Raw genomic sequence first — 12,265 nt, 5'->3', positions numbered from 1 at the left:
TGAAGCATATGATTAGCAAATTCTACATCTCCTTTACACCGTACACACCACGCATTCAATCTTGTATCAGTTTCCATGCAAACATATAGTCACTTTTAATGGGATCACACCTTCCCCCAACATATTCCTTCATTAATTTCTGTCTTACCAAGTTGATCTAATTGTATATATTCCAGTAGATCACTCTTTAATTTCTTCCGTCTCCATTTATAGAATAGGCCTCAACTTTTTGAGACCGCGATCCAATCCGTAGTTAAGATGCCATTCACCAACACCGAAACAAAAGCCGTTTTTAAGCATTCATCAACCTATATACATGAAAGAATGCATTATTTGGTCTTTTAAACTTAAGAACATGAAAAAGTAATCGTATCCATTATATAGCAAAACCAACAACGTTGCCTTGATGTAAGCTCCTAAGCTGCACAACTGTACTCCAGCCTCTAAAAACAAGGGATTTTTTTTCATCCATGATAAGTCATATTATGTTGTAGATCTACAATCGTACAAATGAATGCATGGGAACACCGATCTGCGCATTTCTGTTTTCTAACCTCAACAACCTTTTCTGAATGATGCACTTGGCCTGCATTGACGACATCAAGAATTCTCCGAACACTATATCATTTTCATTTATACTTCACAATAAATACATATATGTAAATTAAGTAAAGATTAGGTGGAAACGAAGTATATAACTGACAAAAAATAATGTTATCTTAAATTTTTTAAAATGATAGATAAATAGAAATATTTTTTTAAAAAATATGACAATTAAAAAGGAAGGAGAGAATATTCATCTAGTTGGGGGCAAGCTAGTAACGTTCCTTTTTTTTTTTTCGATCGGCAAGTAACGTTCTTATTCAAGAGAATTTAATAACATTGAATACTTTGAATAAATTTGATTATAAAAATCATGATAACTTTTATTTAGTATTTAATGACATTTATTATAAAAAAAACAAATATTTGAAAAAAACATTATATGAAAATATAAAATGTTTACTTTTAATTGATTAAGAATAGTCAAAAGAACATATTTACTTAATTAATCCTGATAAAAAAAGTGATAATAAGTAGTAATCACCTTTTAACATTCTCTCTTTGATATACTATTTATTGGTTAAAATTTATTGAAAACTATAAAATTAAGATAGATGTTCATTAAATAACATGTGAAGTCACTTATTTTTTTTTATTTCTAGTAAATTTCAATCAATGAAAATGTTGTATTTAAAAGAGTGTATTAGAAAATGTGTTATTCAAAAATTTCTTGATAACAATGCTCATTCATATCCCTACAAAGTACATATCATAGAAATTCAAAATGAATTAGAATGAGAATTCAATGGTGATACATTAATATTATAAAATAGTTATATACTTCCTTCAATCACAAATTATTATTTGTATGACTTTTAAGATAAGTTTATAAATTTTGACAAATTTATCATAAATGATGATTTGTGATTGAATGATAATATAAAATAATAAATAATTTATATATTATTAATATAAAGTATTTTTACATTATCATTTTTTCTGCATTTACATTATCATTTTTAATCATAAGTTATCATTAAGATAAATTTATTAATTTTTATGTTATAATTTTTAATTGATTGAGAGTGTAATAAGTGTTTAGAAATTAAACTCTATAGTAAAATCATTAAATGCAACACTATCATTTAAAACTTGCTGCCTATAATTATGCCTTTCCTCAGCGAGCCTTCTTATCAAATAGTCATCGACCCAAACCATAATCACCAAATTCAAAAAGAAAGAAAAAGAAAAATGGCTTCTAACAAGTCCTCTCCTTCTCGATCTCATTCAAGAATAAAGCGTTTTCTTATTTGTCTCGTACTAATGTCCCTACCCTTATTGTTCTTTGTACTTTCTGAGAAGCAGAAAAGAGTCACCAAAATGCTTGAGGTGGACCCGAAGCCAAGACCAAGACCCGCTTGGTTTGATGTCATAGCAAAAGGTATAATCAATAACAAAAAGAAAATTAAGGTAGGCCTCGTTAATATCGATGCTAGAGTGGATGGTAGCATATTTGAACAATTAGATACACTTGACTCTCAAGTAGATACTATATCTATAGATTTTGATCATGTTGATAAGAATTTGAAATGGGAGGATATTTTTCCCGAATGGATCGATGAAAACGGGAAATGGGGTCAACCCAAGTGCCCAAATTTGCCAATGCCGGCGTTGCAAAATTATGGGGATCTCAATGTTGTGGTAGCAAAAGTTCCATGTGGGATTAGGGATGTGTTTAGGTTGCAAGTTAACTTGGTGGTGGCTAATTTGGCTGTGGAGAGTGGGTGGGTGACCAAGATGGAGAGTGATCATAGGAAAGTTCATGTTGTGTTTGTGGGGTCTTGTGGTCCCATGGTAGAGATTTTCAGATGTGACGACCTTTTGATGCATCGACCTGAATATTGGGTGTACAGGCCCGATTTAAGGAGACTCAAGCACCAAACGCTTATGCCGCTTGGTTCATGCCAAATTGCTCCGGGTTATGCTGAAACAGGTACACTTAATTAATTAATTATTCATATTTAATATATTCTTTATATTTAATAAATATACTAATATTACATTATCATCTAATTACAAATTACTAAAGCTTTTATAATAATAATTAATTAATTAATGGATATTATTAAATTAAGAGTATCTCAATCCTAATGTTTCATAAGTTATTCAATAAATTTTTATCATTGAAAGTGCGTCTTTTAAATGAATTGTTTATATAAGCAATATTCTTAACAACTAAACACTATTTTTCAATTACAAAATTTAATGTAATTCAAATTAAACACTCTAACAACTTTAACATTGGAATATATGTTTATATAGAGTTTTTAAATTTATGTGACATTATAAGACTCATAAATTAATGATAAACAACTCTTTTAAGTAATTATTTGTAAATACTCTAATGGAGTACATAAAAATTAAGTATACTCATTAATTTGTGATAAAAATAATGCTAACTATAATAGAAATTTTTTGACAAACTCAAAAGGTACTCTTGCATTCATACCTAAGAAGCGATTTATTTGATAAGAAGATTCATATTTGAATTTGTATGTGTGCAAAAAAAATTTAGTCCAATGAGTTGAATAACACTCATTTTCCTTACCCTAGAAAAAAAATAAAAGAAATTTCTTGGCAGTTAAGGAATGTTATAAATTATAAACTTCCTTAATCTTAATTAATTTCCAAATTCACACACATTCCTTCGGAGACTCAATCTCTTCTTCAGATTGTGCTGCTGGTCTAGCTTTCAACACTATCCTATATTTATTATTCATAGAATAAAGACACTAGAGTGTCTAAATATTTAGAAAATAGACATTTAAGGTAATAATAACTATTTTGAATTTGAATATCTTCGATCTTAAAGAGACAAAAAGAAATGCAGTAAGTATACATTGAATATTTTCAGATCTCTAATTGATTTCGTAAGAGATAGAACACAAATAGATGTGTCTCAGGATTACTTGATTCTAACATTATTTATTGTTTTGAATTAGGTAAGAATAAGATATATGCAACTACAATATAGGAAACATTAGATTAGAGATTTATATTAAATTATTTATCTGTATATGGTAAATATTATTTTTAAGACAAACATGATTTTAGTTATTGTAAATTATTAGTAGTATGGTCAAATTTAATTTTCATCTTTCATTTTTTTTGTCTTTAATTTATAATTTTTTTTATTAACAATGATCTCTATGATTATTTATATATTAACGTGACATGCATCAAAATGATCGTTAATATAACATGACTAGATGCATGTTATCTCATAACAGTAGTGATATTATTGACTATGTTTAATGTTTTAAAGTCATGATTAGAACCCAAAAAAACCCTGTTTGGAAGACTAATAGTAAATGCTTCTATATGGAGTATATATTTAGAGAAATTAATATCTTGTTTAAACTTAATTATTTTTATATAGTTCAATCGAAAAATTACAATATTTATTCAAGTTAATTAATTTTTTTATCAAAAAATATTAATTTTATATTATTTATTAGAATGTTAGTTATATTATTAAAAGAGAAATTAAATCTACATTTTTTCTCATTTTCTTATTTATTTTTTAATCATCCAAGTCACTTTATTATATTTTGGTGATGACATGTTGTCTTATAATGGTTAATTTGAAGGTAAAGAGGCATGGAGGATAGACGTTGCACTTACGCGCGTTCCAAAGCTGGCCTACGTAACTGTTCTTCACTCTTCAGAAGCTTATGTTTGTGGTGCAATAGCACTTGCTCAAAGCATCCTTGGAACCCAAACCATGTTTATAGAAACTGACCTAGTCCTACTAGCGGATAACTCCATCGGTCCCCAATCCACGACGGGTCTAAAAGCCGCAGGGTGGAAGATCAAACGCATCCAACGCATCCTAAGCCCCTTCGCCAAAAAGGGTGCATACAACCAGTGGAACTACAGCAAGCTACGAATGTGGCAACTCACAACCTACGACAAAATCATCTTCATAGACTCCGACCTCTTAGTCCTCAGAAGCATCCACCATTTATTCGTGCTCCCTCAGTTATCAGCCGCACCTAACGAGAAAACGCTGTTCAACTCGGGCTTGATGGTAATCGAGCCGTCGCAATGCATGTTCCGGAAAATGATGAACGTGACTTCCAAGGTGCGTTCTTACAACGGCGGCGACCAAGGCTTTCTCAACGAAATCTTCACGTGGTGGCACCGTTTGCCGGCCAAGGTGAATCAGCTCAAGACTTTTCCTAGTAGTGGCCATGGGATGCACGAGCTCCCTGATGACGTGTACGCCGTACACTACCTGGGTCTGAAGCCGTGGATGTGTTATAGGGATTATGATTGTAACTGGGACATGCAGGATCGCCATGTTTTCGCGAGTGACTCGGCTCACAGGAGGTGGTGGCAGGTTTATGATGCCATGCCGAAAGAGTTGCAAGCTTATTGTGGACTCACGGAGAAGATGAATGAAAGGATTGTGAAGTGGAGAAGGATAGCAAGAAATGCTAGTTTTTCCGATGGCCATTGGAAGATTAAGGTCCAGGATCCTAGAAGGGGGAATTATTATTCAGATTAGAAGAATACGGTGCTAGCTAGCCGTATGAGCCTGGGGTCTCCTCGTTGCTACATATATACTCTATATATCAGAAGATGCAATCTTCAATGTGTTACAGATTAAATATTCAAATATAATTGCTACCCGTATTAGCTGTTGCCATGACTTACTCTTATGGATCGATCAGACATCACCAAACCACAATTATCCCATGGAAATAAGTCATTTTTTTATATTAAATATAGTGTAAGACAATTTACAACTACTCATCATATTCAATCAAATGAATTAGACTTTCTTAACATGAAAATAAGTTAGATAAATTTGATATTTCACACCGATAATATAATATAGTTAGATGATGCACATTTAATAAAAAAAAGCACAATGTTTAAAAAATAAAAATAACATAGTAATCACCCATCAGATTTAAACAGATTTCGTCTCTCTCACACAAGTACATATCGTTGCAATCAACAAAGATCTCTCAATAGTCAACACCATGTTCATAAATAAATGTATGTTTAATTTTTTAAAATTTTTATTGTTGTGTAATGTTTTGAATGCGTCCGAATATATCAATGTAATGTGTTAAATTTGTGTTTATTTAAGAATTATTCTAAATAATTTGGTTCGTCAAAATCTTGTGAAAATTTAAACACCACACCACTGAAAATTTGTGTAATTATGTATGAAACATCACACCACTGAAGTTAAGAAGTTATTTTATCCCTCTTAAAAAAGATATAAAAAAAAAAAAACTGTCTATTTCTGATTGTATACACTATGCTGACGCCTAGGAAAAGGTTTGTTTTGCAGTCACAAATGATGCGGACATGATGCATGCTGAGTTAGGCAATCATTATCGACAAGAGTCAGTTTTAATTTTGCTTTAACATGATACCCATACCAGTGAGTGACGATGCAACAAGTTCAGGATAGTTTGTGAAAGAAAGAAGGTTATGAATTATTGGGTGTTTGTAGAATTAAATTGCTAGTTTATTCATATGAAATTACAAAACTTAAAATTTCGTTAGACTTTGGGCATTATTTCAGGTAATACGTTCTGTCACTTGTGCATTCCTCTGGCAGCGAATTCCACGTGGCATGAACAAAATGCTACGTTACGTAAGATAAAGTAACTGTGAGTGTCCCCCTTTTATTTTTTTATTGTGTGCGTTTGGCGAGAGCAGTGAGGAAGAAGCCTCTCCGGCGATCTGAGGTTTCCGATGGCGGAGCAACACCGCAAGACCACGCTGGATTCGGGCTGGGTCGCAGCGAGGTCCACTGAGGTCCAATTCACCGGAATCCAGCTCACCACTACTCACCCTCCAACACGCCCCACTTCCCCATGGATGCAAGCTCTCGTTCCTGGAACGTAATCACAATCACATTTTCCATTTCACAATTTTATTATTTTACTTCCTCTTTAATTTATTGACTTCATTCCGCACAATCACTTAACAGTGTTCTAGCGACCTTGGTGAAGAACAAAGCCGTTCCCGATCCTTTCTATGGACTGCAAAATGAGCACATCATTGACATTGCTGATTCTGGAAGAGACTATTACACCTTTTGGTTCTTTACAACCTTTAATTGCAAGCTTGTACGTCTTTGGAATTGTTCTTTCACGCATTGTATGATATAAGTTTAGATTAGATTTTCAAGTGGTGCCCTTTGATTTTAATTTCATATTCCCCTTTTTTGCTTCTGCTGATATTTTGTGCTTTCAAGTCCGTGAATTAGTATTCCATAGATAGGGACTGACTGCTATCGAGTATCCAAGGTTTTAAATCGTGGTCGCAGTTGTAGTTTTGTCTTGATCTTTGATATTACGAAAAATTGTGGTGGCAGAGAGTCCAAAAACTTTGACATTGTGGCTGCAACCACGACTGTGGACCATTTTTTAAAACCTTGCCGGTATCTAAATAATAATCTGCTTATGAATATACGGTGGCGGTTTGTTACTTTGATGGAAGGGACACCACTAATTACTTGGCCTTTTTGCATTTGCAGTCAAGCAATGAGCATTGTGATCTGAACTTCCGTGGAATCAATTACTCTGCTGATGTGTATTTGAACGGCCACGAAATCATCCTACCGAAAGGGATGTTTCGAAGGCACTCCCTTGATGTCACCGATATTCTTCATTCGGATGGCACAAACCTGCTTGCTGTTCTTGTTCATCCTCCGGATCATCCCGGGAGAATTCCTCCCGAGGGGGGACAAGGCGGTGATCATGAGGTTGGGAATTAACTTCATACATATGATCCATTAATGTTACATGAAAGCTTTAAATATGAATTGCAAGTGTTTCATAACTTATGGAATCAGTTAGGCTTACAGTGAAAGAGGAAGAGGAACAATACTTGCAGTTGTGTGCAGGATATGTAATTCATTTTCTCTTGTTATTTTGTAGATAGGAAAGGATGTGACTACACAGTATGTTGAAGGTTGGGATTGGATGGCTCCTATAAGGTGACATTGCTAATACTTGTATTGATGCGTGGTAATTGTTCCAAAAATAATATATTTATTTTTTCCTTATTCTTTGATCTAAAAACCTGCCATTCTTTTTCTAGAGCATTTTGGGCATTACCTATTGACTGTTTGAAATTTAAAGAGAATAGGAACAATGGAAAAGCCAACTAAAGTAAAACGTATCTATGACTAATGCAAGTTTAAATATGATTGCAGGGATAGGAATACTGGAATATGGGATGAGGTTTCTATTTCTGTTACTGGGGTGAGTTGCATTAATTGTTTTAGTTCGTCCAAAAGTCTTCACTATTTTTTTTATAGTCACTCATTGGATTTTTCACTGAGACAAATTATGGAGGCCTTCCATTTCCCTTTGCAATCGTTCTGTGTTTATTGCATTGTTGGTCCTAACTAATCCATTTGTATTTCATAGTAAATATTGTTGAACTTCAAATCCAATCATATGCTGGCTTTATGAAATATAGTTTGGGTAGTCATTGAGATGTCTGGAAATCAAAACCAGGATATTGTTGAGGCATGAGCTAGACATCAGAATTGCCATGTTAATTTTGGCTTTTAATGCAGTCCATACAATCAACAAACCAGATCAAACATCCCGTAGTGTCAATTTTCTTTGTTTTATAGACGATTGTGCTTCCAGCTGTTCCTTGGTGGGATGACTTCAGTGTCTGTGTTTGGTGCAGCCAGTAAAAATAATTGATCCACACTTGGTTTCAACATTTTCTGATGATTATAAGAAGGCATATCTACATACAACAACTGAGTTGGAAAACAGGAGCTCCTTGACTGCTGAGTGTTCTTTGAGTGTCCAAGTGACAACAGAACTTGAGGATAGCATTTGCTTAGTAGAGCATCTTCAAACTCAAGATCTCTCAATTCCTGCAAACTCAGCGGTGCAATATACATTTCCTGAGGTCAGTTACTGCATTCATTATGCTTATGACAAAGTTTGTTCCATTGTTCTTAGACTGTTAACACATTTTAAGAACGTAATTATTAATTCAAGACATCTCGATCAACAAATTTGGCAATTTTAAGAAATTTGTTCGATTTCACACCCTATTCTCTTGGTTAATGTTCTTGGACAGCTTTTGTGCATGTTTGTCTATATGGCTTACATCATGTGTTGGAGCTTGTGCTGTAGCTAGACAATGTTTAATATACTGCCAATTGTTTTAGGTTCAAAATATCCTAAATAATAAATAAAAATGGATCTCTTATATTTCCTTACTTATCAAAGGAGCAAATGTTAGGATATGATTGGAGATGATGAATATATATTAGAAATTGTCAAGACGTTGACATCCTTAATTTGTAAATTATTACTTAATTACTTAATATCTTTCTTTGCTGTTTATGCTGATATGTATGATCCAAAGAAACAAATCTTACAGCCAAGCATTTAAAGAAGTCAAGTTATCATAGGGACACCCTCGCCCTCTTTTTTGCATTGAACATATGCAATTCTGGATTGATAAAGCAATGAAGCATATAAAAAAAAATTAAAGCAACCCAAGTGATAATAGGGACAGCACTTTTTCTTTTTCTTTTTTTTACATTGCACAATGCAATCCCGATTAGATAGTATTTTCTATCATCCTTTTACTACTGATCCTGTTATCTTGCATATATTGGGGGTTTAAGTTTCAATGCTTGTTTTCAAGTGCTAATGGTCTGAATTAACAGCTTTTCTTCTCCAAGCCCAATTTATGGTGGCCAAATGGAATGGGAAAACAATCTTTGTACAATGTTGTTATTGTCATTGATGTTAAAGGATTTGGTGAATCTGATTCATGGAGCCATCACTTTGGATTCCGCAAAATTGAGAGTCATATTGATGATGCTACTGGTGGAAGGTATGGTGATTTCTCGGATTTCTTCAATGTTATAATTTCTACCTTTTACTTAGTAGAAATAATTCAATTTTTAAACTGTTTTTGTATGTGATTTGTTGCATACTTCTTATTTTGTAGGTTATTTAAAGTCAATGGAAAACCAATTTTTATTCGAGGGGGTAACTGGATATTGTCAGATGGACTACTGCGGCTTTCAAAGAAGCGGTATAATACAGATATCAAATTTCATGCAGATATGAATTTCAACATGATTCGATGCTGGGGTGGTGGGCTGGCTGAAAGACCGGAGTTTTATCATTACTGTGATTATTATGGCCTTCTGGTAAGCTGCACTTGCTACCAGACCCTTACTTTTTCTTATAATTTAATGTCAACATGTTAGGATCCAATTGCAAGGTATGGTGGGACTTGAGTCCCACTTTAAAGTATGGAAATTTAGTGTGGGATTTATAAAGCCTTGGGCTTTCCATGTACAACAGCTAGCTCTTGTTGTGTGGTTCTCCCAAGGTTTTTATCACAGTATTTTTCCTGTTATATCTTAGGCTCTTTATGTTTATATTCGTTGGTGGCAGTATTGGTTTTAAAAATTGATCTAGTTGCTGGCTTAATTTTGTAGGTATGGCAAGAGTTTTGGATTACTGGGGATGTTGATGGACGTGGTGACCCAGTGTCCAATCCAAATGGTCCACTGGACCATGACCTTTTCTTGTTTTCTGCAAGAGACACAGTTAAGCTTCTAAGAAATCATCCTAGCCTTGCACTATGGGTGGGGGGAAATGAACAGGTTCCACCGGATGATATAAATGCTGCTCTTAAAAATGATCTGAGGCTTCATCCTTATTTTGAAAGTGTGGAGGAAAATAGCAAACCTGTAGGAGACTGGTCCCCAATGTCGACAGATTTTAGTCAGTATCTTGATGGCACACGCATTTACATACAAGGTTCAATGTGGGATGGGTTTGCTGATGGGAAGGGGAACTTCACTGATGGTCCTTATGAAATTCAAAATCCTGAAGATTTCTTCAAGAATCACTTTTATAATTATGGATTCAATCCAGAGGTTGGCTCTGTGGGAATGCCAGTTGCAGCTACCATAAGAGCAACAATGCCCTCAGAAGGATGGCAGATACCAGTGTTTAAGAAACTTCCCAATGGTTATGTTGAAGAAGTTCCAAATCCCATATGGGAATACCATAAATATATTCCTTATTCAAAACCAACCAAGGTTCATGATCAGATTCAACTTTATGGTGATGCTAAAGATCTCGATGATTTTTGTTTGAAGGTAAGAGAAAGTAGAAACCTTCATCCTGTTGGCCATTAGCAATGCATTTTTTATCGTCCTATTTTTCATGATCTTTTGCTGAAGTTGATGTATAATTTAGATGCTATAATCTTTTCAGGCTCAACTTGTCAACTACATACAATATAGAGCTCTTCTGGAGGGATGGACTTCTCGCATGTGGAGTAAATATACAGGTGTATTAATATGGAAGACACAGAATCCCTGGACTGGTCTGAGAGGTCAATTTTATGATCATCTACTTGATCAAACAGCAGGTTTCTATGGTTGTCGGTGTGCTGCAGAACCAGTTCATGTACAGCTTAATCTGGCTACATATTTGATAGAGGTAAGTGTCTAAATGAATTTCTAGTTTTATGAGTGTCTCAATTTTACCAATATGATAAATATTTTCCCCCATTCATTAAGTTAAAATTGAGATAGGAAGTCAAATGTGGCAAGTTAAAAAGATTATTAGTGTAAGAAATTGTGAAAATTGTATGATTCACAATTTTCATTGCAATTTATGCATGGTCCACTTATGAAAGAGTGGGTCATTAAAGGTTCTGTATCTTTTTATCTTTCTTCCCACAACAGGTTGTTAATACTACAGCAGAAGAAATGTCTAATGTTGCCATTGAAGCTTCAGTGTGGGATCTTGACGGGACATGCCCTTACTACAGAGTTCATGAAAATTTCTCTTTGCTGCCAAAAAAAGTAGCACCTATTTTTAAGATGAAGTATCCAGAGTCAAAAGATCCAAAGCCAGTCTACTTTCTTCTTCTCAAACTCTATAACATGTCAGATAATAGAGTTATATCCAGAAACTTTTATTGGTTGCATCTTTCTGGTGGAGATTACAAGTTATTGGAGCCATATAGGGAGAAGAAAATACCTCTCAAGATAACATCGAAGGTTTCAATTGAAGAATGCACTTATAATATTCAAATGCTTGTGGCAAACACATCTAAAAGACCAGCCTCTACAAGTTCAACAGCTAGGCTAAGTGATGGTTTTTATGGCACACACTCACTGGAAACTCTGGCTTGTGGGGTTGGAATAGAACAAAAATCTAGTTGGTTTAAGAGGATACATAGATGTTTTGCTGGGAAAAGTGATGGTTTGAAAGTTACTGAAATAAGTGGGCCTGATGTAGGCGTTGCTTTCTTTCTTCATTTTTCTGTTCATACTTCAAAGATGGACCACAATGAAGGGAAAGACACAAGAATTCTTCCGGTTCATTACTCAGATAACTATTTCTCACTAGTCCCAGGAGAGACCATGCCTATAAATATATCTTTTGAGGTTCCTCTGGGTGTCACTCCTCGAGTTATTCTGCATGGCTGGAATTACGATGGAGGTGAAATCATTTGCGAAGTTGTATAGTAATCTCCTGAAACCTTGTGAAATGATAAAGTCTTGTGTGTGTTATTAAAAATGCATCACAAAGAGAGACCTTAATGATTTCAATTTTATTTGTTGGTTTACTATACCTCAAAAGGCTAATATATCGTTGCAATGTTTGAAGATTAA

At 34.1% G+C, this 12,265-nt stretch overlaps 2 protein-coding genes across 3 annotated transcripts; both read left to right on the top strand.

Moving 5' to 3' along the window:
* The first annotated feature begins 1,753 nt into the window (after positions 1–1,753).
* On the top strand, positions 1,754–5,332 carry LOC114399991 (putative UDP-glucuronate:xylan alpha-glucuronosyltransferase 4). Its single transcript, XM_028362230.1, has 2 exons — positions 1,754–2,536; positions 4,194–5,332. Exons 1-2 carry the CDS (start codon positions 1,795–1,797, stop codon positions 5,111–5,113), a joined length of 1,662 nt encoding a protein of 553 aa, XP_028218031.1. The 5' UTR covers positions 1,754–1,794; the 3' UTR covers positions 5,114–5,332.
* An 835-nt stretch (positions 5,333–6,167) lies between these two features.
* On the top strand, positions 6,168–12,265 carry LOC114400734 (mannosylglycoprotein endo-beta-mannosidase-like). 2 transcript variants are annotated; one of them, XM_028363350.1, is made up of 11 exons: positions 6,168–6,470; positions 6,560–6,698; positions 7,109–7,336; positions 7,512–7,570; positions 7,790–7,838; positions 8,278–8,508; positions 9,281–9,450; positions 9,568–9,772; positions 10,067–10,735; positions 10,854–11,081; positions 11,330–12,265. In XM_028363350.1, exons 1-11 carry the CDS (start codon positions 6,322–6,324, stop codon positions 12,116–12,118), a joined length of 2,916 nt encoding a protein of 971 aa, XP_028219151.1. In that variant the 5' UTR covers positions 6,168–6,321; the 3' UTR covers positions 12,119–12,265. The 2 variants fall into 2 exon arrangements, with proteins under 2 accessions (XP_028219151.1, XP_028219152.1); XM_028363351.1 differs by having other exon boundaries at positions 6,298–6,466.

Source organism: Glycine soja, chromosome 19 (assembly GCF_004193775.1).
Source record: "Glycine soja cultivar W05 chromosome 19, ASM419377v2, whole genome shotgun sequence".
In the NCBI taxonomy this organism is placed as follows: Eukaryota; Viridiplantae; Streptophyta; class Magnoliopsida; order Fabales; family Fabaceae; genus Glycine; species Glycine soja.
Note: the sequence above shows the minus strand (reverse complement) of the source record. Positions and strands in the feature narration are given on the sequence as shown.